The 27,268-nt window shown below is 35.2% G+C and overlaps 1 protein-coding gene across 2 annotated transcripts in view; it reads right to left on the reverse strand.

The window, feature by feature from the left end:
* Nucleotides 1-27,268, reverse strand: part of IRAG2 (inositol 1,4,5-triphosphate receptor associated 2) — a 47,929-nt gene that overhangs the window by 1,692 nt on the left and 18,969 nt on the right. The window contains exons 4-17 of one of the 2 annotated variants that reach the window (XM_082419807.1): nt 24,069-24,115; nt 23,900-23,964; nt 23,636-23,743; nt 21,384-21,454; nt 18,467-18,524; nt 16,334-16,388; nt 16,221-16,248; nt 15,820-15,960; nt 11,068-11,202; nt 4,945-5,092; nt 4,072-4,115; nt 2,311-2,373; nt 2,144-2,193; nt 1,746-1,847 (exon numbers count right to left, since the gene is read on the reverse strand). In XM_082419807.1, the coding sequence (XP_082275933.1) occupies nt 1,746-1,847; nt 2,144-2,193; nt 2,311-2,373; nt 4,072-4,115; nt 4,945-5,092; nt 11,068-11,202; nt 15,820-15,960; nt 16,221-16,248; nt 16,334-16,388; nt 18,467-18,524; nt 21,384-21,454; nt 23,636-23,743; nt 23,900-23,964; nt 24,069-24,115 (1,115 nt within the window). Of the gene's footprint in view, nt 1-1,745; nt 1,848-2,143; nt 2,194-2,310; nt 2,374-4,071; nt 4,116-4,944; nt 5,093-11,067; nt 11,203-15,819; nt 15,961-16,220; nt 16,249-16,333; nt 16,389-18,466; nt 18,525-21,383; nt 21,455-23,635; nt 23,744-23,899; nt 23,965-24,068; nt 24,654-27,268 lie in introns of those variants that run through there. The other variant, XM_082419806.1, reaches the window with a different exon arrangement.

Below are 27,268 nucleotides of genomic sequence, written 5' to 3' on the forward strand. Positions count from 1 at the left end.
ATAGGAATTTAATTTTTTAAAGTAACTTTCTGTATTTAGAAAAATAGCAAATGTTTGTTGTAGAAAGTTGGGATGCTAGCCAAAGAACAAATAAAAAAGGGGAGATTTACAAAGAACATGTGTAAGTTAGTCAATTTTCACCACTCATAATTAACCAGTGTTGTTACTGTGATTTTCCTTCTCTGCATGTGCGTGTGTGTGTCTGTGTATTAGTAACTACACTTTAAAAAGCAAATGTGGATGCTATATTTCTCCCTCTGTGTATTTTTCATTCAACGTATCATAAAATTTTTCTCATTAAGTTTTCTTTTACCACTTTTTTTTTTAATACTCTATATTAACAATTGATTTTACTCTTTTTTCTGTAGGTTTTTTGAGCAGTGCTAAAGTGGAATAACATCAAAGTGTCATTTATTCTCTAAAAAATCTTAATACTTTTAACATGTTTATGAAGATATGTTCGGTATAAAACTACCTAAAATAAACTATTAGTGGTCAGTGAGCTGGGAAGTAGCAAATGGGTTGACTGTATTTAAATAAAATCATATTATCTAAAGAGGGGTCCTTTACCTGAACAAAACTTGTTTCATTGTTCATGTTCCATGTTTCATGTTCACTGATGAGTGCCTAGTTGGATTTGAATTTTGAAATCCCAAACTTACAATCCCCTCACAATTGCCAAAGGGAATTGTGTCTCAAAGTTTTTGTTTTTGTTTTTCAGTCAAACACCTATAGGGAATGCATGTGATAGATTTTAGTTTGGTTTTTAAAGGCAACAAAGCCCAAAAGCCAGAATTCTTGTAGGATTCTCAAGGTTTCAGTCTTTCATTTGCGAAAACTTCTCAGTAGAAATCATACCATACTAACAAAAATTTTAAAGTAGATTATAATAATCTTTTCAAGGAAACTCTTGATTTTTTTTTTTAACCCAGATCAGAAAATATCCATTATGTTAACTCTAAATCTAAAAAGAGTTCAATACATGCAATTAGACTCCCAGGATTATTTAAGGAAAAAATAAAGGCTTTGAGGGTAGGAACTATGTCTTTTTCATCTTTATATCTCTTAAGCTTCAGCGTAGTGTGTCTCACATAACAGGCACGCAATGAACGTGTTATAAAATCAACATAAAATCATTTCATTAAGATCTCTACAGACGAGGAAACTGAGACCAAATAAGGTTAAGCAATTTGTCCAATGTCACGCAAGGATTTAGAGGCAGCATTTCTTCTTGTCCCTCCCTCTTGCCCTCTACCTTTCATTATAGAAGTATATTTTATTTGTTTAACTTGCTAGATATAGAGATAGCAATGTAGAGTTTTATGTTTCCCCTAGTCTTCATTTACTTAAAGGGAAGACATGTATATATAATGCGCATATATTACATATGACATTATATGTTGTAAATAATTCATCTAAGTAGGTGAAAATTTTATTTCTGTGGCTCTTTATTGACCTTTCCCCCTGAGGACAAGATACCTATACAGGAAAAAAATTCTCTTCACATATCTGGCAAATTCCAGGTTCTTTTCTAACTTAAGACTTCAAACCTTGAAGTACTGAGTGCTATGAGAGTGAATGTATTAGCAAGTAACATTTATATAGTACTTTATAGTTCACAAAAGTCTTAAACAATGAATGATTTTTTGATGATGCAGCATTGACCTCATCTCCACAGAATAAAAGTGATCCCCACTATTTATGCCCGACACATCAGGTTAATAAACACATCAAGCTTCACCTACTTTAGTTCACATTTTTCTTCTTCAGCATCTGCCCAGGAATAGGTGCTAATAAATCGATGTAATGAGGGACGGTGTTCACTCTGCTTTGACCCCAAAATACGCCTAAATAAAGATGATTATAGCCACTTGTCAAATCAAATACTTCTGTAGCCATTACCAATTTATTTCCCACTACCTAAATCAATACAAAGATGATACATTCTTATTTTTTCCTTGGCATATTCATGTAATGCTTATTTCATAAGAAATAATTTCATGAACATATGCCAATTTTTATAATTATTCTGCATATACTCCATACAAATCAAATGTTACTATATCACTTATTTCAAACATTTACTTTAGCCCAGTTATAAAACAGTAAGGTTCGCAAAGAGCTACCATAAAATTACACTTACCAACTGCTTGACCTCCTGCTGAATCGGTCACTATTTTCCATCCCAGCCACCTTAAAAGTTCAGATGTTAAGGAAATAATAAAATATGAATTTAGTGAAGTAAATTTATATTTCTGTCATATGAAAATAAATTTGCTTTTGATTAAGAACACTTAGGGATTTGCTTACCATTCCTGCATTTCCAATATTTCTGGGCAAAGAGGCAATGGTCACTCTTCGAAGAGAAGATGGCTACCCAAAGGGGGAAAATGTACACTTAGAAAATTTCTCAATGTTTTATCCTTGTATGAAACACTGATGGGTATTCTTGAATGTACACATCCATGTACTTGACCACTGATGAGTTAAACAGGAGACATATTTTCAAGGATTTTGTTATGGCCAAATTGCCTTCCAGAAATATTCTGCCAATTTATATTCTACCTTCTCCAACAATGGATAATTTTTGCCAGTCAAGTAAGGAACATAAGGCTTTCTGTTTAGGTTTCCAGTAACACTGAACACTTTTTCTATGCCAAATAACCCTGTATGTATCTGCTGTGAGAACCACGTGTTTATGATTTTTGCCTATATTAATTTTGTTAATGATATTTCTTGGCAGAATTTTTTTATTGTTAATGTAGCCAAATCTTTTCATCTCTTCCTCTCTTTTTTTTTTTTTTTTTTTTTGTTATCTTTGGTTTTGTTTTGTGTTCTTTTTGGCCACATCGTGTGGCATGCAGGATCTTAGTTCTCTGACCAGGAATCGAACCCATGCCACCTGCAATGGAAGTGTGGAATCTTAAACACTGGACCGCCAGGGAAGTCCCTCATCTCTTCCCCTCTTTTGCTACCATTTCTTTTATGCTTGGAAAGGTTTTCCCCAACTCAAGAGGAGATAAATATGCACCTATTTTAGGGATTTTTTTTTCATGGTTTCATTTTTTCCATTTAATACATTTAAGGATGAGTATGACATTATAATGAATGGATGTGTTTATACCTCAGCCTTGAGAATGTTATATTTTGTGGCTTTTCACATTTAAATAAGTAGAACTTCAGGAAATAAACTGAAGAAGTTTTATGTGAATTCTTTTCTTAAGCCACCATTCCTAATTTAATTTTATAGGTTAGTTGAACATCAAAAATATCAAATTGTGGTCCAAAAACCTGGGTTCTAATTATGATTCTATCACTACAGGATCATAACTAATCACTTAACTTCTGTGAAAGTTAATTTCCTCATCTGTGAAAAAGATTTGGATGGAATGATTTTAAAGTCCCTTGCTCAAAAATTGAGTGAAATCTTGATTTTCAAACTGACAAAAACTGCTGGTTGACTTTCAATATCCTGTTTTCCCCTTCTACTTAGTAACAAACCCCACTAATTTTTAGTTAGGGATACAGCCTCCAGAATAAAAGCTGTTTTCATCTTATTTCCAACAAAGAATGAAAAGGGAAATGTTATCTGGGACTTCTAGGAAGTGTCTTCAGAGGTAGAGAGAACACCTGTTCTCGCTTCTTCCTTTTTCTTGGAGCATGACTCAACATAATGACCAGGACTTGGTACCCAGAAATGACAAAGCTATCTTAGACTATGAGATGGAAGCAAAGCGCTGAGGTTGATGACTTGGCAGGAGAGACAGGGACTGGGATTTTGTGAAGCTGCTCTGCCGTTGTTGGACTGCTTATTCCCAACTTTGGTTTCACATGAGAGAGAAACTATCGTTACACTGGCTTTCCTCTCGCTGCCAGGCAAACTTAATTGATATACAAATATTGCAAGAAGTATAAAAGTGTACATATATAAACATAAACACATGTATATATACATAACACATATATATGAATTAAAATCACTGTTGTTTTATGATTTACATTTAAAGCCATGTTGCTTCAAGTAATATTTTAAAACCATCTCAGCTATAACATTTCATAGACATTTGTTACCTTAGAGTTTAGAGAAGCTGAACGTTTTTTAATTTGGCAGTCACCTGAAAGGGAAAAACACATTTGTGTATTTTTGGAATTACATGTGCAATTTAACGCAAGGGTCTTAATTCTTTACAAAGAAAAGCAATGGTTAGAAAATATTTATTTAAGACCCTAGAGACTACTGAGCAATATAAATATCTGGTTATCATTTATTTGGTGATTCATAACATTAGTAATCTGAACCAATGGAATACAGTCCTCTATGTCACTGCCAATGTCCACAATGCCTGCCTAGCACAGAGGGGGCACTAAATGAATGTCTGCTGAATCAATGAGTCCAAAATTACAGATCAGAAGATCATCAAATGTTATTACTTTTCAAGAAGAGGGAACAGATCATTAAAATGAAAATTCTGCCTATAAACATTCATACTGTCTATTTAAAATAAAACTATAAGATTTATATAAGCCTTCTGTTAAGATATTCTCCATGGTCTCAGATGTCTCCCTATTTTCCAATCCATTGATCAGCTTACTCTGTCACAGTCCTTCCTTGTTCGAGGGATACAAAACCATTGTTGATAAGAGTGGTTCATTTATGCTATTGCGCCTTGCTTTATGTGTGGAGAAAAAGCCAATTCTAACATATCTTAAGTAGGACAACACTGGGGTCAACTCAATGAGTTGGATTAATTATATTCTGTCATGTCATCATTTTAATGAAATGAGTTATTTCTTATATTCTCCTATACATCATATCCTTCTAATATAATCTTAACATAAGGGTCTTATACTAAAGACATTATATAATAAGAATTAGTAAGAGAGAATGAAAAAGAAGAAAGTTAGAAAAACATAACTGATACAATTATCTTAAACTTTTATTACCTTCATCTTCAAGAGGGTTAAAAGTCCTTTCATTTTGCAAAAGAACCTGTTTTAGTTCTTCTAATTCAGCGTGCTCTTTGGCATACATTCTCTTCAGATTTTCTACATGCTGAATCATCACTTCGACGGCTTTACTAACCCGGGTTTCCTAGCAGGAAAAAAAAAAACAAACAAATTTACATTGAAAATACTATTCTTGGTACCCAGTTAAAAGACAGTGAATTAGACACATGCACTTATCTTCACTCCATCCTTAAATGCTACAAAAATGACAAGGGTTTTTTTTAAGGCATGAGTAGACACGGGTAAATAGAACGGAAGAGGCTATAACAAATTTTTGAACACCTGCCAAGTAGAAGGACCGGTGGTAAATGACTAAGACCTGAAAAGCTGAACCCTAAAAAAGGCAGTAAGAAAAGCCTAGAAGCCACCTGGGTTATACCACAGAAAGCTGCAAATTCTCAGGAATTAGTGGTGCCTTTGGAATTAAGCTTGAAGACAGAACAGAAGAAATGGTTGAAAATCTGTGTAAAAAGTGATTAGATCCACAGATCCCCTCCCTTACTCAGGTCAGCTGAGCCCCTCTACCACTTTGGTGAAAGACTACAAAAGCTGGCTATCTAGAGAGAGTTAACCGGAGTGTCTGTGGATTGAGCAGTAACAAATAGTTGATGGTGAGTGGATCATACAGAAAAGAATAGATTTAAGCAAAAAAGTCTATATATATATTGAATCTAGAGATATGGAGCCTTATTCTTCTAACTATCAAACACTTGTAGCCAAGCTTATACTCTCAAGACTGGCAGTTGGAAGACTTTTCTCTGAGGAATCTAACATTGCAAGATGACAGTCTTAAAACTACCAATGTTAAGAGTATCCCAGTGACACAACCTAGCTTGTGTGAAGCTCAGAGCCAACAAGAAACTTCCCCACCCAGCATATACAGAGTTCCCAGTCAGCTGTATAGGGGATCATCACTAGTCAGAGGAAAGCCTCTAGCCTGAGAAAAGAAAATCAAAACAAAAAGAAAAACACTAAAATTTCAATGAAACTATCAATATCTTCAGAAAAGTAAGAATAAGCATTGCATTTATGGAATAAGAACAAGATATTAAAAAGCAACATTCTGAGAATTTTAAAAGTCTGGAAATTAAAAATATAAAAAACATGTAACTTAAGAGAAGAGTTTCAAGATAAGGTTGAGGAAATTTCTCTGAAACTAGAGCAAAAAAACAAAAATGTAGAAAACAGACAAGAAAGGACCAGTTCAGGAGAAAGGAATTCAAGAAGTATAGAAAATGTAGAAAAATTCCATCAAATGTAGAAAAGGAAACAGTTCAAGAAAATGTCTGAACTCAAGAAATAACTTTCCAGCTTAGGGCCTAAAACAGTGGTTGAAAATAAACCCATGCCAACGAAGGACAGTAGGGGTAAGAGGATATCCTAAAAGGTTCTGGAAAGTAAAAAGGGGTTATAAACAAAAGTTCAAGAGTCAGAATGGCATCAAAGTTTGATAGCAACTCCAGAAGCTAAGAAGAAGATGAAAAAGTATGAAGGAAATGATTTCTAACCTAGAATCCTTCACCCAGCTACCATAAAGTCATAAAGAATAAAGCCATTTTCAGTTATATAACATTTTAAAAAGTTTACCTCCCAGGCATTCTTTCCCTCAGAAAAACACGTGAGATGTTCCACCAAAATAAAAAAGTAAACCAGCAAAGAAGGAGGTATGGGATTCAGGAAATGGGATTCAACTCAAGAAAGAAGTGAAAGAAATCTTCATTTAAGAATTCGTAAGACTTCTGTGGTGAGCCTGAAGAACAGTCAGTTGAGATTGACAGGTCAAAAATCTCTGGAAGCAACATCTCAATGAAGAAATTGCCAGAATACCTGATGAGTTTGAATGTACTGTGAGATCTAGACTCCCTGGGAGAGGCTGAGAATAAATTAGAGATAAGTAAATAGAAAACTAAGCATAACAATCATGGCAAAGGAAAATGATTAACTCCACGAAGAACATGAACATTGTGCAAAGAAGGAAAAGACTGCTATTCTCTGCTATGAATAGAATTTACACGGGCGTAATAATGGTTACAGATAATATAGATCTAATATTATTCATCCACTTTTTTTAATTAAAAAATTTTTATTATGATAATTTCAACAGACACAAAAAGTACACAATAAGCCCACACATATCTATTAACCAGTTTCAAGAACCACCAACATTTTGCTATATGAGTTTCATCTCAAATTTTGAATGCTATTTCTTTTTAAGTACAGGTGATGGACATCATGTTGTTTTACTCATAAACATTTCAGTAAGTATCTAAAAAAAAAACAAAATAGGAGTGTATTGTCTTAAATAACCACAATGCCATGATCACTTCTAACAACATTAACAGAAACATTGTATCATCTAATCGATATTCAAATTTCCCCAATTGTCTCAAAAACATCTATTTACAGTTTTGTTTGAATTTGAACCTTACAAAATACATTCATTTTCTTTTTTCTTTTTTTTATATTGATGTGTAATTCACAATATAAAATTTACTATTTTAAAGTGAACAATTCAGTGACATTTAGTACATTCACAGTGTTGTGCAACCACCACTTCTATCTAGTTCCAAAACACTTTTATCACCCCAAAGTAAAACCCCATACCCACTAAGCAATTACTCCCCAATCACCCCTCCCCACCAAAACCTAGCAAACACCAATCTTCTACCTTTCTCTAAAGATTTACCCATTCTAGATAGTATATATAAATACAATTATATAATGTGACCTTTGTGTCTAGCACCTATAGTTTGCATAAATTTTTCCAGATTCATCTACATTGTAGCATGTATCAACACTTCATTCCTTTTAATGGCTAATAATATATTAAAATACGATAATAATATTGCAATTTCCCCACATCCTTGTCAACTCTATTTTCCTTCTTCCTTCCTTTCTTTTTCTATTATTATAGCTATCCTAGTGGGTGTGAAGAGGTATAGCATTATGGTTTTGATTTTCATTTCCCTAATAATTAAGCATCTTTTCATGTGCTTATTGGCCATTTGTATATCTTCTTTAGGGAAATGCCTATTCAAGTCTTATTTGCATTTTTTAATTGGGTTGTTTCTCTTTCTGTCAAGCTGCAAGCATTCTTTATATATTCTGAATACTAGACCGTTATCAGATATATGATCTTCAAATATTTTCTTCCATTCTGTAGATTATCTTTCTACTTTCTTGATAATGTCCTTTGATACACAAAAGTTTTTAATTTTGAGGAAGTCCAATTTATCTATTCTTTTGCTATTGCTTTTGCTTTTGTTGTCATATACTCCCTCATTTAACAAAAACTTTTTGAGTACTTGCTATGCACATTTTAGGCATTGGGGAGACAAGCAGTGAGCCATACTGACACATATTCCTGCCTTCATGGAGCTTATATTCTAGTGGGAGGAGATAGACAACAAATAAGACGTCAGTAAAACATAATAATATGCTAAAATGTGATCAGCATTATGAAAAAAGACAGGGAAAGGGAGGATGAGAAGCTCGGGGGTGGAAGGGGTTGAAATTTTACAAGGGAGCTCAGGTGGTCAGCTGGGTTATTCTATGAAGGTGACATTTGAACAAGACTTGGAGAAGGTGAGGGCTAAGACATGTGGACACCTGGAGGAAAAATATTCTGGGCATAGGGAACAGCTAGGACTGGGGGCCTGAGTTGGCAGCATGATGAACAGAAACGAGTCCCATGTGGCTGGCGTGCAATAACCCAGGAATACAGTCACAGAAAATAAAGTCCAAGGGGTAAGAAGGCAGGGGAATCATGTAGATCTTTCTAAGCCATCATAAGGACTTTGGGTTTTATTCTGAAAAAAATGAGGAGCCACTGGAGGGCTTTGAACCAATAAGTAACATGAAAAAAAAAAGTAGCATGATCTGGCTTAAGTTTTAAAAGGATTATTCTGACTGTTTTATTGAGAAGCGACTATGGGGGTGGTGTGGGGATTGGATTTAGATGGAGACAAGAAGACCATGTAGGAAGATATTGTAGTAATCTGGGAAAAAATAGAATGGTGGCTTAGATTAAGGTGGTAGCTGTGGAGAGGGAAATGAGTGGTTGAATTCCAGACATGTTCTAATGGTAAAGTGAATAGGATTGTCCATAGGATTAGATGTGGCGTGTGAGAGAAACATGTTGAGAATTACCCCCAAGGTTTTCCAGCCCCAGCAATTGGAAGGACAGAGTTGCCCTTTACTGAGGTAAGGAGACTATGTGTGGAACAGTTTTTGGAGGGACTGTCAACAGTTTATTTTTGGATGTGTTAAGCTTAAGTTGTTTATCAAACTTCCAAGCTACATCAACAGTAGCAGATTCTAGTCTGAAACTCATGGCAGAGGTTTGGGATAAGTGTGTGAATTGGGGAGTCATCAGTTGACTACATGGGATAGTATGGGAATTGAGTGACGATGGAAATCAGACGTGCACAGGTGAATCTCTGGGGCCCATCAAGATTAAGAGGGCTGGGAGAAAGGATGGGACCCATAAAGGAGTCTGGAAGGGATTGGCCCATGATGTAGAGAGAAGGACCAGGGGACTGTGGTACCTGGAAACCAAGTGAGGAGAGTGTTTCCAGGAGGAGGAAGAGCTCAGCCGTGTTGAATGTAGCAGACAGGTTAAGGAAAATGAGTAGGTTAAGGCTGACTAGAATATGTTTCAGAGAGACGGGGAGGAGAGAAATTGGAAACAGTGAGCACAATTCTGTTGAGGAGATTTGCTAAAAATGGGAACAGAGAAACAGGGTGGTAGCCAAAGGAGAAAGAGTGAAAGATGTTTTTTGTTTGTGTTTGTTTTGTGTTATTTTTCCTGTCTTAAAAACAACGTATTTGTGTGTTGATGGGAATGATTCAGTAGCATGGGGAAAAACTGGAGATGGAAGAACGCAGGGAGAATTGGGGCCCAAGATTCTGAGTAATTTAGAAGGGATGAGATCTTATATACAGGTGGGACGGTTAGCCACGGATAGGATGAGAGACAATTCATCTTTCGTACCAGGAAGGAAGGCAATGTCAAGGGTTTAGGTGCTTGTAGGTTCAGAGCTTTTGGCAGGTCCCTTCTGACTGCTTCAACTTTCTTACTGAGTTAAGAAGCAAAGTCATTATTTGACACAGAGAGAGGGGAGGACATGATGGTGATTTGAGGAGAAAGGAGAAAGTGTGAAAGATGGGAAGCCCCAAGGACCACTTGAGGTTTGTGATGAATTTCAAAGGAACTCAGTCAGCATAGAGGTGTGAGGTTTTCCAGCTATGCAGGTATAATCAGGTGGAGAAATGGACTTAAAACAAGGTTGTAGATTTTCCTAAAGATTAAAAGAAAACAAGAGAAGGAAAAGTGTTGAGGGTTTGTGCAAGGGAGCAAATGTTGTGTTTGACCATGGAATTTAAGCTTGGTTAGGAAAGAAGAGAGATCAACAATAAGGTGAAAGACAGTGAAAAGGTGTGAGGGGGAAAGATTGATAAATAAATATTCATCTTTTTAGTAGGAAACCAATAACTATCTAAAACTGAAAATAAATCACTTAGTGACAGTATAAGCATATTATTTGGAGATATGAATATTAATAAAAAACAAACCAAAAGAGTTGAAAGTTGTTGCTCTGGAACATGGAAAATGGGATAAGAAGGCTTTTAGAACTACTTGACTTTTTTTAAAAAAGCTATGCACATACATAACTTTAATAAAAATAAAACAAAGAATATTACTACCTGGCGAGGGGTTAAAAAGAAACTAGAATATTAGAAGTGTATAACAAATGTTCAGACTAAAACTATCATCACAGTGAAATGTCTCCTTCTTAGGAAAATATATTTTAACAAGTTTGTTTAGGTAGAGATTCAAAAATTTAAAGTCTCCCCAGATTTTCCCACAAAGAAAATTTTGAAAATCTACTTCTCTATGAAGGAGTGTGCAAAGATGCATAAACAAGGATATTTATTGTAGCATTGTTTAAAACAGGAAAATATCAAGAACATTCTGAAATGATCAAATATAGTTTTTTCCTAGAAATGTAATCCACTTTTAGTAATTTCATTGTAACTGGAGAAAGGGAGACAAATTACCTGATTAATGGCTCCTAACATCTCAGCCCTACTGGCCACTCGTGCTGTGCACTGACTGAGGAACGTTATACTCTTCTCCAGCTTCTTAATGATTTCCTGGGCTTGGCTGTCATCTTCACAAAGAGGTGTTAAAGACTGCACAGAAAGTAAAGTATTAAAAAGTATGCAACCCAAGTATTCAGCAAGTGATTCTAACACTGACTATATTGTAAGTGCAGATGAATCTATTATCTTTGTGGAAGGCGAAAAGCAGCAGCAAAGACCAATAATGAATGATGTTGAAATATTAATACCTTTGTTGGTTATGAGGTAGACCTATGCAGATATTCACAAAGCCTTTTATACTATTTTTGATCCCTTCCTTCTTTACTTCCCAAATTTGCTACTCCTTCATGTGTGTTTATATCTTTCTTCTACAATTAATAGGATGGGATGTAATTAATTGGCAATGGTAAAGAAATTATGCCTATAAATGAACTGAATGCACTATATGAAGATCATAGTTTGAACTTTTAAGAAAAGTAGTAAAAATATACTCGAATTAGATATGACTCTGATTACTATATTTGCTCTTCCATTGACGACAAGGTGAGATTGGGCTGGTTAGGCCGGTACGCCTTCATTGCCTTATGAATATTTATCTCAAACCTGTGCCCTTGAACCAAGATGACGGCTTTCCTGATGGAAGGCCATCTGTTTCACTGGAGTGGAGAAAGAATTAAGAGAACAGCATATTTGGAAGCCAACAAGCCATTGCTCATTAGTTGTGTGATCATAAGCAAATTTCTAATACTTGCCCATGTCTAAAATACCATAAATTTTGTATAGCATCAGAAAAGAAAAGTGCTGCCAATAAAACCATAAGGCATCATTGACTATAAATTGCATCTTAATTCTACAAATGTTATAATATCAAGCTTTCTGATTTGCTTTTTCCTCGTCTGTCAGATGGAGACAACTCATCTTCTTTCCAGGAATATTGTGACATGAGAGGTAATAGATGCCAATTGCTCGTCACACAGTAGATGCTCAATGAATAGCAGCCACTTCTGAAACAGGCAGATATGTATGAGTTGCAACTGGAAAGTTGCTAACAACTGGAATGACCATTGTCAAACATACAGTTTCTTACTGCAGTTTAAATAACCACCATTAGTTAGAAAGAGAAGAGCATATATTAGTTGTTAGTCAAACAGAATATGGCTTACCAAAACTTAATCATGAAGAAATAGAAATTTTGAGTAGACCAATAATTAGTAAGGAGATTTAAGCAGTTATAAAAAAAAAAAATCTCCCAAAGAGGAAAAGTCCAGTTCCAGATGGCTTCACTGGAGAATTCTATCAAACAGCTAAAGAAGAGTTAATACCAATCCTCCTGAAACTCTTGCAAAAAATTGAAGAGAAGGGAACACTTCCAAATTTATTCTCTGAGGCCAGAATTACCCTGATACCAAAGCCAGACAACAACATTACAGGAAAACTACAGACCAATATCCATTATGAATAGTGATGTAAAAATCCTCAACAAAATACTAGCAAATTGAATTCAATAGCACATTAAAAGGATTATACACCATGACCAACTGAGATTTATTCCTGGAATGTAAGGATGGCTCAACATATGAAAATCAATCAGTGCAATACACCACATTAACAGAATGAAGGATAAATATCCCATGATCATCTAAATTGATAAGAAAAGCATTTGGCAAGATTCAACACCTTTCATGATAAAAATATTTAAAAAAACAGAAATACAAGGAAACTACCTCAACATAATAAAGGCCATATATGAACACCCACAGCTAAAATCATACTCAATGGTGAAAGACTGAAAGTTTTTCCTCTAAGATCAGAAACAAGGCAAGGATGCCTACTCTCACCACTTCTATGCAACTTAGTACTGGAAGTCCTATCCAGAGCAGTTAGGCAAGTAAAAAAGTATATTCAAAAAATCCATATTGGATAGAATGAAGTAAAATGATCTTTGTTCACAGATGACATGATCTTACATAAAGAAACCCCTAAAGATTCCACAAAAAGACTGTTAGAACTAATAAAAAAATTCAGCAAAGTTGTAGGATACAAAATCAACAGACAAAAATCAATTGCATTTCTATGCACTACCAGTGAACCATCTAAGAAGAAAATTAAGAAAATAATTCCACTTACAATAGCATCCAAAAAATAAAACAGTTGAGAATAAACCTAACCAAGGAGATGAAAGACTTGTACACTGAAAACTACAAAACATTGCTGAAAAAGTGAAAGAAGACACAAAGGGGAAGGCATCCTGTGTTCATGAACTGGAAGACTTAATTTTGTTAAGATGTCCATACTATTCAAATCAATCTACAGATTCAATGTAATCTCTATCAAAATCCCAAAGGCATTTTTTGCAGAAATTGAAAAATTCATATGGAATCTCAAAGGACCCCGAAGAGCCAAACAATTTTGAAAAAGAAGTACAAAGATAAAGGTATCCCATGTCTTGGCTTCAAAACACATTACAAAGATACAGTAACCAAAACAGTATGGTTCTGGCATAAAGAGAGACCAGTGGAACAGAATAGCATGCCCAGAAATAAACCTATACATATATGATCAAATGATCTTTGACAAGGGTGCCAAGACTACAAAATGGGGAAAGGATAGTCTCTTTAACAAATGATGTTGGAAAACTGCAAGAGAGTAAAGTTGGGCTCTTATTTTACACCATATACAAAAATCAACTCAAAATGGATTAAAGACCTAAATGTAAGACCCCAAACTATATAACTCTAGAAGGAAACATAGGGGGAAATCTTCATGACATCGTATTTGGCAATGATTTCTTGAATATGACACCAAAAGCATAGGTTCCAAAAGCAAAAATAGACAAATAGCACTACATCAAACTTACAGGCTTTTGTGCATCAAAGGACATAATAAACAGAATGAAAAGGCAACCTATGTAATGGGAGAAAATATTTGCAAATCATAAATCCTATTTTAAAATTGGCAAAGGACTTAGACATTTTCCAAAGATGATATACAAATGGCCAATAAGCATATGAAAAGATGCTCAACAATACTAATCATCAGAGAAATGCAAATCAAAACCACAATGAGATACCACATTGCACCTATTAAATGGCTACTATCAGAAAACAGAAAATAGGGACTTCCCTGGTGGTGCAGTGGTTAAGAATCCACCTACCAATGCAGGGGACACAGGTTTGATCCCTGGTCTGGGAAGATCCCACATGCCGTGGATCAACTAAGCCCGTGCACCACAACTACTGAGCCTGAGCTCTAGAGCCCACGAGCCACAACTACTGAGCCCATGTGCTGCAACTACTGAAGCCCGTGGCGCCTAGAGCCCATGCTCCACAACAAAGAAAAGCCACCACAATGAGAAGCCGGTGCACCACAACAAAGAGTAGCCCCGCTCACTGCAACTAGAGAAAGCCGCACACAGCAACGAACACCCAATGCAGCCAAAAATAAATTAATTAATTAAAAAAAAAAGAAAACAGAAAATAACATGTTGGCCAGGATGTAGAGAAATTGGAACCTTGGTGCACTGTTAGTAGGATTGTAAAATGGTAACACCACTGTGCGAAACAGTATGGTGGTTCCTCAGAAACTTAAAATAGAACTCCATATGATCCGGCAATCCAACATCTGGGCATATTTCTAAAAGAATTGAAAGCAGGGTCTTGAAGAGATATTTGCACACCCATGTTCATAGCAACAATATTCAATGTTCACAATAGCCAAGAGGTGGAGTAACTCAAATGTCCATCAATAAATGAATGGATAAACAAAATGTGGTATATACATACAATGGAATATTTCATTCAGCCTTAAAGGAAGGAAAGCCTGCCACATGCTACAACATGGATGAATTTGAAGACATTATGCTAAGTGAAATAAGCCAGTTACAAAAAGACAAATACTATATGATTCCACTTACATGAGCTATCTAAAGTAGTCAAATTCATAGAAACAGAAAGTAGAATGGTGATTACCAGGGGCTGAGAGAAGGGCAAAAGGGGAATAGTTTAATGGCTATAGAGTTTCAGTAAGCAAGATGAAAAAGTTCTGAAGATCTATCTCACAACAACGTGAATATACTCAACACTACTGATGTACACTTAAAATGGTTAATATGGTAAATGCTACATTATGTGTTTTTTTAACCACAGTAAAAAACAGAATATGGTTTCTATATTTTTATTTTCTTTTTCCAAAATGAACCCCCTTAATTTTCCAACCCATCCATATATTTATGGTGACTTCACAAAACAGAAGAATAATAGTTGTTACACTTCTGTGTACCTTACAGAAGGTTTGCCCATTATCTGACAAGACTGAAACGTCACCATTCTCTTTTTTCAGTTAATTAAATGGAAATCGTCTTTTGATTCTCTTCTTTGAAGCTTAACATTGATATTATCTCCTATTGCTCAGTTTTCTGCGTAATTACTCTTCTGCCTGAAATCTATTTGAAGATACAGAGAGATGGCAGAAGATTCACATAACTACTTTAAACGACATTTATTTGTTTTATTGCTTATACCCTTCTATTGGTGAACCTTTTATCTTAGCCTGATCCTGAATTCTTACCTCCTATTAATTCACATTTGAGTCAGGCAGGGTTTGGTACCCAGTGTTGGTTTTAGTCATACAAGTAAACTCTAACGTAATTTTGAAAACTTTATTAATAATACAACTGAACGTGTAGTCCCCAAATGTTATGAGTCTCACCTCTAACAGTTTTAAACAGTTAGTGATTTCTTTCTTCAAATTTTCTTCTGCCAAGTCACGGGATCTTTCTTCAAGCTTCACTCTTTTCTCCAAGGTGAACCAGTCGCATTTAAATCCCAAAGATAACCTGAGAAATTCGGCCTGTTGTCAAAATAATGTGAGGGTGAGGAGAGAACATTGGATGTAGTCAAATTTCCAGTTTAATACCACATTACACTGAGGCATTTCTTTCTCCTCCCAGTGAAATAATGCTGGCACGCATAGGCTTTCCCTGCGCTTTCATGGCCAAGCCAGACAGACACCAAACTTAAGTGCGTGCAAAAGCTCACAGGGACTGCAGGCGAGTGAGTCTGAAACATGTATTTTTTTACTAAAGGAAAAAACATCTGCTTGAAACTTACCTCCACCTCCTTCTCATTAGCAGAAGTGCTGTAAGATAAGAGAAAGAACTTATTCAAACATAGTTCAACAGAAAAGCAAAAAATGTGAGCATGCTGTATGAGGAGGAGCTTACTTGTCACTTTGTCTAAAGTTAACTGACTTCACAGGAAGAGAGGAAACAGCAGCGCCTATTAAAAGACAATAAGATAGTATTTGGTTAAACAGGCTTAACAGCTACAGGCACATTCAATCCAATGTGGTTATGGCCTCCCTCCACTAAACAAAGGCGTTCATTGAAATATGTCTGAGAAGATCACCAGCTAATAATGCATTTGCTTAAATATAAGATAATGTTATGCTACGCTTTGGGGATCACAATCATGTTGAAATTATTGGCTCACACTTCAGCACGTGAATAGTCTTTGAAAACCTGAAGATGTCTCAGAGTCAAGGGACAGCCCAATTTGTTCTTTCTGCGTTTGAATGTTTATTTGATTTGATTCCATGGTCAAATGCATAGCTTCAGCTGGTACCCTGGTTTTCCTGCGGACCAAGGATTTAAAACCAGCAACTTTTATGAGATCTTTTATCAGGCACTTTTCTAAGTGCTTTTTACATAACTTCTTCAATCTACACAGCCAGCCTTCTGTGGTGGGTACCGTTCTTATCTACAGTTTATAGGCTAGGAAACTGAATCGCAGCTTACCTAGCTCACACAGGTATTGGGGTAGTAGTAGTAGTAGTAGTAGTACTAGGAGTAGTAACAATAGTATAATAATAATAATAATACTGCTAATAATAACAGCAACAATAAACATGATATCAATCATTTACCACAGGTTTACTATATGCCAGTCCCAGAACAAAGCTCTTTATACATATTAATGATACTCTTCATGACTACTCCACAAAGAAGACAATAATAGTTATTAAAAGCACTAAGTATAGAGTTGAAAAGATCTGGTTTAAATCCTAGCTTTTGTGGACAAAGAATGTGGCCTGCCATTCAGTAAACAAATGATGTTGTGGCCATCAAGCCATCAGCCACCGTAGCTGCGTAGCTGCGGTGCACCCTGAGGGGATTTAAGATGGAGAAAAGCAGGATACTGTCCCTATATATCAAAGGAATGATTTCAATAAGCCCAGACTCTTGCATCTTCCCATACATAGAAAAGGGCTAAATTCATTAACTTGAGATGTCTGGGTTTTTTTATAATTAGCAGTTATCTTTTGATGTTGGACTACCTGGTGGTTTTTTGTTTTGTTTTGTTTTGCAAAATCTCCTGTATGTCCTGTCTCTTCCCTTACCTCTTTGGAACAGTCCCTCAGAGCTATCTGAGAGGCTACATCCCAGGCTTAAGTCCTCAGTAAATCTGCGGATAAAACATAATTCTCAACTTTTAGGTTGTGGATTTTTTTTCAGTCGACACTTTGATCCTTAAAACTAAGTGACCTGGAACAAGTCACAACTTCATCAAACCATCTACAAAATAAGGATGATTTTTCTATAGTAGCTAACTTTTATGAGAACTTTTATCAGGCTCTTTTCTAAATGCTTTTTACATAATTTCTTCAATCCTCACAGCCAACCTTCTGTAGTGGGTACCGTTCTTATCTACAGTTTATAGGCTAGGAAACTGAATTGCAGCTTACCTAGCTCACACAGGTATTGGGGAGAACTAAATAAAACTATGCATATAGAGAATTTAGCCTAGTACTTAGTACAGTCTATATTTCATAAAGGGTACTTTTTTTTTTTTTTACTCATCATTTCCACTTTTCAGATGAAGAAATTAAGACTCAAGGTTAAATAGCTTGCCAAAGTCACAGCAAGTAAGAGAGTGACCAAGCATACAGTGAGTGACTCCAAAGCCAGAACTCTATTCACTATTCTATCCTAACAGAAGGGAGATGGGGAGAGAAGCATATTAGCACTCATTCTTCAAATACTGGCTTATTTGCTTTTAGATGGAACAATAAAAAAATCTCAGAGTAGAGCTTAGAATTTGCTACCAACATTGGCATGGTTCTTAGTTCACAATAGGGCACTAGTTATTACAAGACCTCTGAGCTTAACAGGCAATGCAGCATAAATATGGCCTTTTGAAAACGCTACAAATTGAATCAAAATCAGTTCTATTTGGCTGATTTTATCTAGAGATGCAGAGTTGTAGATGCCATCTCTTTACTCAGAAAGATTTCATCCATAAAACATACCAGCAGGGAATAAAAGTTCACATGGGGGTTGGAAGAGAACATTCCTTACCTCCTGCCACACATTCTTTTCTGTGCTCATTTATTGTTTCTGGTTCCCCTTTGGCTTCCTAAAATAATAAAGAGATTTTATTGCTGAACATAGAGTGGAAATCCTTCATAACCAATCATTTCTCGACTTCCTGTCCTCTCCTGCCTACCCTGTTCAAAAAAACACTCTATAGTATGCAAAGAACTGTGCTAGGCATTCAGAAGAAAAGAGGACTGACTCCAAGGGGGTTTCTAATCTAGCTGAGGCATAAAGAACAGAAGTACATGAAAAGCTGCAATCATGATACAAGTTACTTCAAAGCAAACTAGGATTAATTGCCAAGTAAATGAGAGATAGATAAATATGTGCTTTGCAAAAGGAAGAGAGCAACACCATGGCTTGAGAAGCATGGAAAGTCTCTGCAGACAAGGAACAAGCTGGAGCTTGAGGGAGAGATAGGACTGAATGGATGAAGAGGGGGCGGTGATCTAGGACGATCACACGCAGCTTTCCAGATGGATTGTTGGGGAAATTATGGCAAAATAGCTGCTAAGTTTGTGTTATGTTTGGCTTTTACTCCATCTGAATATATTTTAAGGTCACTGACCAACTGTCCTACAAATGTATCTATACAAGAATCACCATAATAGGAGAGTTGCACTATACTGCCTTGGGAAATCTAAAGGAGAAGCTATAGGTATATAATTATTTTAGGATAATTATTATTCAACATTCTCAGAAATTTTCCATAAAAAATAAGGCCAAGACAAATTTCCTTGGTAGGGCCCTTGATACCATGTCATGTAATTTTTGGACAACTGAAAACTAAGATTTTGATAAAATGTAACAAATGAAATAATACAGGTAAAACACTGGATCATCCTTATCAATATGTACATACTCAAGTTTTTTTAATCCCCCCTCAACCCTGTGACATCTTCCAGCTATGGCATTTTCTTCCTCTCCTGCGCTTCCTGGCTACACTTCTTCTGGGAAGAGTTGTCCACAGTTGCTGTTTCTAGTTCCTCATCTCCCATTTGTGATCAGTGAACTACTCTGTCCCTGCACCCAACGCTCCAAGGAAACTGCTCTCCCTAGTTATCAGTGAACTCCCTACTGCCAAATCCAATGGATAATTTTCAGTCTTTATCTTACGTGACCTCACTGTAGCATCCAAATCGATCTATAATCCCCTCCTTCTTGAAGTTTTTTCATCCCTTGGTTCCCCTCTCCTGATGTCACCCCATCACTCCAAAGCTCCTTCTTGGTCTCCTCCACCATTGCCTTCTCTTATTAGGCAATGGAATCATCAAGAGTCCATTATCCTCTGTGCTCTCTCTCTGCCTGCCCTCCTTCCTTGGGGAATCTCATCCACCTGCTTGGTTCTTTGCTGATAACTCACAAATATGTGTCTGCTCCTGAAAGTCCCACGGGTGAGTTTATGAATATGGGTATATAGTTATCTATAAAATCTCCTTACACGGTATTAATGATGTCTCATATCAAGCTGAAACTTGACTTATCTCAAGTTAAATTAAATTAAATTTACCCCACAAATTCTTCTTACTCGCTCCTACTCTCACGTTATTCTATTCATTCTGCAGGTTAGGCCATAAACCTGGGTATCGACCTTTTCCCAGACCCCCGATTATCAGTTATCATGTACTGTGAATGCTATACCTCAAGTATCTCTCAAATTAGTCTCATTTTTTCCATCATCACTAAATTCAAACTATCTTCATGTCTTGCCTGAATTATTACTATAGCATTCTAACCAATTTTCCACCTCCATTACTAACTTTTCTAATCCATTATTTTTAAAAGATTTTTTATTTTTTATTTTTATTTTTTGAGATGAGCTAGGAAAGACTAGAGGACTTGAATTTTCCTCTGTCCATTTTTTATAAGGGGCAACCACTTTCGGCATGTGGGCTAGTCAACACTACACTTATATATACTTTACACTAAAAGAATTATCCCAAATCACATATCCAACTACTCCACTCCCTTCAGACAAGAATAGTATAAAATTTTTATCTACCTTATTACCTCCAATGTACACATGACACAACCTTCTCTTAACCTGAGTTAGTTGCATGAGTCTCTGTTTCTTGTAATCAAATAGGCCTAACTAAAAGAATGTTTATACACTGAGGGGAAAACAATAATAATACACACACACAGACACACATACACACACCTCCACACATAGAATACAGAGAGGGACTGATGTATAAATAAGACCCTTGAAGGAACGTAGAATTGCCTATAGTCTGTAAGTTACTCTTCAAATAATTATAAATTCATACCAGTGGTGATATGCCTTCTCTTTAAGGAAAGGAATTTAATTATTTTTCTATAAACATTTAAATATTCATCCTTATAATGTTTTATAGCAGTTTGCCATGTGCCTGTATAACATTCGATACCACTCACTAGGTACCTCCTCCATGACACCTCTTCTGTCCTCTCACCCTAACCATTTCTCTTTCATATCGCTGACCAGTCTAATTACTGAGTAATTGTATGTTTCTTCCATTAATTACAACACATCTTTAAGATAGATATCACTGTTTTGTTTAGCCTTATTTATTAATGCCTTCATTTATTTAAGAGTACTCTACAGATAGATATTTAGCTTGTTTCCAGCAGACCTTTGATGAATAAATGAGTGAATGAATGCATGAATGAATGAAAGAAAAATCAGTGTGGAGTCAGGAGGTCCTACCTGAATCTACTGAGTGACCCTGGATGGTTTGGCCTCAACTTCTTCATCTATACAATATTAGTATAACTAAATGCTATTAACTTCATAATATTTGGAAAGGATAAAATGCAATAGTGCTTTTAAGAGTACTTTGCAAACTTAAAGGGACAGTTCTAAATATCATTGTAACATATCATTACTTTTACTGTTAACATGCATATATTTCCTTACCTGATTTGACATGATTTTTTCTTCACTCACAGAGCCTTGGAGTGCAATATTTTCAGGAGCTGGACTTCCACCTATAAGAAGGAGGAAACACATCAACAGTGTTGGGGGGAGGGGGAGTAGTAACGAGTAAAAGAAGAAGGAATAGTGAGGGTGGCAATGTGGGCGGAGTAGTAAGTGGCAAAGTGCTTAACACGTGAGACAAATTTTGTACTAAAAAACTTTAAATGTGTCCATTCATTCAGAATCAGGACTAGGCCAGTTAAAGTTCCCAAGGAAGCTAGCCATATAAGATTTCTTAACAGAAATGAATACCTGTATAAATGGCCTTCAAACAGTAGGGTTTTAAAAATAAAAAGCAGCTACTGCTGCTTTTTTAAATCAAACACATTACTAGTATAATTACAGAAACTGAATGAAAGAAGGATGAACAATTAGTAACTTAGTAGCTTTTTTTTTTGTAGATTGACAAACAAGTTTTTAACAATTATATATGCAAGGCTGATAACAAAGTATATCCTTCCAAAACACAGTATCTTTCTAAATAAAATGTAATCAAACTAAGAAGAAAAGATGCACTTTTAATTTATGCCATTCCTTTTTGTAATTTCCCTTTGTTTATTTGTATTGTAATGTACTTGATGATGATTTTCCTCTTCACATGATCCATTGTCCTGACTTTAGTTCAGTGCAGGCACAAAGGTCAGCGGCTATAGTCAGATTTTGTTTCTTTCTTTTTAAGAAAACAGAAACCGAATAGTTAAAGGATGTATTAGATTTTTTAAATTTACATGGAAATAAGAGCAAAATGGTAACCCCTTTCTTCAGGGATATAAAATTTTTTCCCTATGGAATTTTTATTTTAGTTCTTTAAAAAAAAAATTAAAACAGGTAGTAGATTCATATGGTCCATAAATGAAAAAGTGTAAAATTGTTTTCCAGTGAAAATTTTCCCTCCCATCATGCCTGCCAGAAACCTACTTTACCTCCTCATAGACAATGTTACAAATTTTTGTCTAGCCTTGCAGAGATATTTTATATATACACAAAAACTTTTTTCTATTTTTTTTCCACAAATTTTTACATGCAATACATAATGTTTTGTACCTTGGCATTTCCCCCCCCCCCAAAATAGTTCTTTGATATCCTTTCAAGAAAAAAGTTTCCTTATATATGTTTTACAGATGTATACTAGTATTCCATCACATGGATATGCCAAAATACGTTAATTAGTCTTCTACTGATAGTTAACTTTTTTCCAATATTTTGTTATTACAAACAATGCTGCAGTAAATAAACTTCCATATATGTCATATAGTATGTATGTACTTAGATCTACAGGATAAAGTCCCAGAAACCAAATTGTTTTATCATGGCATATGTACATTTAAATTTTGGGTAGATATTGTCAAATTCCTCTCCATACTAATTACAATAATTTACATTCCCTGCAGCAGTGTATGAGAATTCTTTTTCCCCCAACAACCTTACCAACAGTGTGCAATCAAATTTTTTATCTTTGTCTACATGACAGGTAAAAAATAGTATCCTGGTGCACTTTTAATTAAAATTTTTCTTATTTGGTGTGAGGTAGAATATAAAGATATTCTTCAGTCAACTGAAGGAATGGATTCCATTTCTACAATTTTACAGCTCCTTTAACTTAGCACCTGTATCTCAAATTTAATTGTCCAATTTAAACATTAGATGAATTTTCCTTGATCGGTGTTTTTGGTTGGAATGGGAGCCTATGTTTCCCATGAGTGTCAACTGTAGTGATGTCTCACTGGGAACGGTTGAGAATAAGCACTTTATTTTCAGACTCAAATGGCAGAAAAGGATCTAACATGTTATCTAGTTAATTTCTGCCTCCTGAGTGAACCATCACTAATCGGTCCATCCTTTTAACCCAGTAGATTCTAATTAGGATTCTGAGAATTTCCTAAGTAGGTGATTCCACATCTGCGTCACAGTTGAGACTCAGGTGTGTCCAATCGATTTTGGCCATAAGGAAATATTTAAATCCCATTGAAATATACTTTAATTTTTATTTTAAATACAGAATTGGAAAAAAGTTGGTAACGTTGTCATATATGAAGGCCATGGTCACCTCTGGACTTCTTTTCTGCAGACTGTCTTCAAAATTCTTTTATAAAATAGTATTACTGAGCCACTGAGGATAGTTACTCCACTAGCTTCCAAGTTTGCTTAGTGTTTTAGAATGGAAACTATTCTTGAACCCTTCAACAGCTTACCTTTGATCTTCTTCACAGCAGAAGCTGATCTTTTATCTTCCTCTTTCTCACAGAGTGGTTTACAATCAATGACACCAGAAGCCATATGCAAAATTTCTGATCCAGAATCTATCAACAGGAAGAAACTAACAGCATGAATACTATGCAAAAGGATTATTTGCTTATGTCCTTTTCATTTGCACACACCTTAGCAGGTCACAGAACATCCAAGCTTATAGTTATAATACTAACAATCTATTTTTATATCTTTTCTAATCTACTCACCACTTGAAGTTACAGTACTCTCTGTGGATGAAGTGTGTCCAGGAGATGGTAGGGTGGAATATTCCCTGTCAAAAAAGTAGAAGTATTTTAGAGTGTCTGGTCCAAAGAATTCTCTTAGAAATTAACTGAATATGCATCACAAGTCATACACAGAAACAAACAAGCAAACCTGGACTGTGGCAGGCTCTCAGAATATAAGCGTTCAACACCATTGTCCTTAAGATAAAAAAAAAAGAGAGAGAGAAATAAGTTTAACAATTTGACATTTTCCATTCCGGAGAAGTTGTGTTAAGCAAACATTTTCATACAGTTTTAAATGAACCCATATTTGCTTTGCTCTTTTGGAGAGGATATGGGAATGGGATGGTACAGGGCAGACTGATATACATACTTCCTCAAAGCTGTACTTGCAAAAAAAAAAATCCAATTTTAAGTATACTTACAAGTCCAATATTTAAAGAAAATTTAAATTCTTGGGCAAAACAAATTCTAAACTTAAAGGGCAGATAGAGTTTATATCATGAACTTAAGTTTTCTTTAAACAGAACATTCTAGGTGGACATAAAACAACATTTCTATTTATGGAAATATTACTCAACTTAAAACTTTTGGCCTGTTGATTTAAAAATGGTTCTCAATTTTCTAGCTAGACACATAATACATTTTAAAGTTAATCCAATTCTCAAAGATCTGATGGATTACATCTACGGCAGCACCTCTCACTTGGGGCTCAAAAAGAACTTAGCAAAACTGTGGTCCCAGCCTTCCAGGGCAAGCATTTGAAAGTCTCATTTGAGCTTCTTAACCTTTATCAAGAGTTCCTAATTTGGGGGGAACTTCAGGAGATTAGGTTCACTTATTCTCTTTCAAAAAATACAGTGGGAACACAGGTTCCTCTTTAATAAAAAGTTTTTCTATTCAATAATAAGTATATTTTCATTATCATTCAGTTTATTTAGGAAAAGAAATCAAAATTTAATAAATTAAAACTGAACTCACTTGGACATATCCAAAATATGCACGGACAATGCAAAACTGAAGACATTTAAATATTCCATAATCAAACACACAGCTTCTTGTTAACTGGCACAACCAACAACAGTTTTCAATGGAGGGATGCCGTATATCATACACCGTATTTAGAATCTCTCCAAGATAACACTGACTATAGTCCCAGAAAGATAAAGGTTTAGCAAGAGTTTGCTGAATGTATAGTTTTCCAATACAAAAAACAATAGCTTACATCTGTTCAGCACATTAAAATTTACAAAAGCCCTTTTATGTATCATGCCATTTAATTCTCCCAACAACCTTATGCGGTGGGTTTTACGGAAAAAAAAAAAAAAAAAGATTTACTTATTTCAGGTAAGGAAAGTAAAACCAATGAATAAAGTAATTTCTCGGGAGTATTCAGAATGGTGGTGTCAGCCTCTAAACAGTCTAAACAATCAGACTAAATACAGTGTCCTCTTCATTGTAAACAGAACTGTCTCTGAAATACCCTAAGGCTATTGGAGAGGCGAAGACTTCACAATGATTGTCTTAGACTGGTAGATGATTTGAATATAAACTTTTAAAATGTTCCCCTCAAATGTTTAGAAAACCCCACAAACTTGCACAGCAAGAATTTACACCTAATCCTCCTACATATAAATGTTGGGCAATCTTCTCTTTTATTTCATTTTTGTCCCTGCTTTAAATGTCTTTGTGTCAGACTATATGTAACTGAAGCCTCTTGTGACATCAGTTTAATTTAAGTCAACAACTTTCATCAAAGGCCCAGTTTGTGCCAGACACAGTGAAAGGCTGTTTCTGGCACAAAACAGAAAGGTTGGAGAGACCAAAAATACATTCCTTGTCCCAGAGGAGCTCATAGGCCAGTCAGAAAGACAAATATGCAAAACAAATACTTCATAAATTATAAGCAGCATTCCACAGAGGAAAGTAACATGCACAGAACAGAGTAGGGTAATATTTGCATTAAATTTTGAAGAGAAATTATACCTTATACTTCACAGGTAGTTAAATGATATTGGCTCTATCCTTAAGATATTTAAATAGATTGCACTAGTAATTAGTATATGCTTATTTAACTATCTGCCCATATATATGTAAGAAATGAAGCTATAAAAATAGGAAAAAATTAAACATTCTTCAGTCTCATTAAGTATCCTCCATAAAAGTCAACAAGGATTGATTCCTTAATAATAAAAAAATCAGGCCCATTTAACCCTCCATAACATACAAATCTGTTATTATGTGTGGCTTGAAACAACACTTATTACTGTGCTATAATTAATAACATATATTATATATAATAATTATATTGCACTAACTAAAAAGCTAATTTTGTCAGAAAAATATTTCTTCTTATACCAGAGTCATGAATACCTGTATTTGAATTTAAGAGATATGAAAGAGAATGCAGTTATTTTCTATTCAATTAAACTGATTTCCAGCATTAGGGGAAAGGGAACACATTATTTCTGTAAACTTTGTTTTTTAAAAAAAGTTTATTATTTAAAGTCAAAATAATAAATATAGCAAAAATACAGTTTGCTTTCATTATACTAGAAATGAGTCTCATTTGCCATAATGGTCTGTGTAAAGCCCTTCTTTTGTCCTATTTTTTTATACGTGAAACCTTTTGGTAAACAAAATATTTATTGATTAACTAAGTAACAATTCTGTGATTTTCGAGAAATGGCATATATTTAGTAGCAGTACATTACTACATTGTTCTGTTGCAAGGATATTGGATATTACTGGATATTATTCCCAATTCATTAATCTTTATAAATCTCACTAATCAGAAAACAACGTAATATACAACATATCTCAATCCTAGATTTTCATACATTTGGTCTAACATTTTCTTCCTCCTTACAAGAAGAAGCAGACAAAAGAAGGAGATTTTTTTTCTTCCAAATTTGGGGTTATAGTTAATGAAAGTTGGAGATACAGCCCCTCAGGGTGTCTGTACCTGTGAAGGGGGGGGTGAAAAATAACTCAGCAAAAACTTTCTACAATTGTGCTCTTTTCTTCCAGTTTCAAAAGGCACCCCTATTTAAATTCACAGGAGAACCTAACACACACAACAACTGTAGGATCTGGGCAGATGATAAAAAAGATAATTTACTGGATATATTTTAAAACCAAGGAAAATCAAGAAACTGACTAAAAGCAAGAAAAAGAAAGTTCAGAAGAGAGAGAGACTTACCTACATGTAGAAGATTGGCTCAAGTCAATGAGTCTAACACATGCTGACAGCATAGAGCAGGAAGCATGTTCTTCCTGTTCGAGCCATTCAAATATCAACCTGCATAACATTTACATGAAAATCCGTGGTCCAGCCCATTTGCTTTTGAG

The sequence above is a fragment of the Balaenoptera physalus genome (genome assembly GCF_965194825.1).
Source record: "Balaenoptera physalus genome assembly, chromosome: 13".
NCBI classification, from domain to species: domain Eukaryota; kingdom Metazoa; phylum Chordata; class Mammalia; order Artiodactyla; family Balaenopteridae; genus Balaenoptera; species Balaenoptera physalus.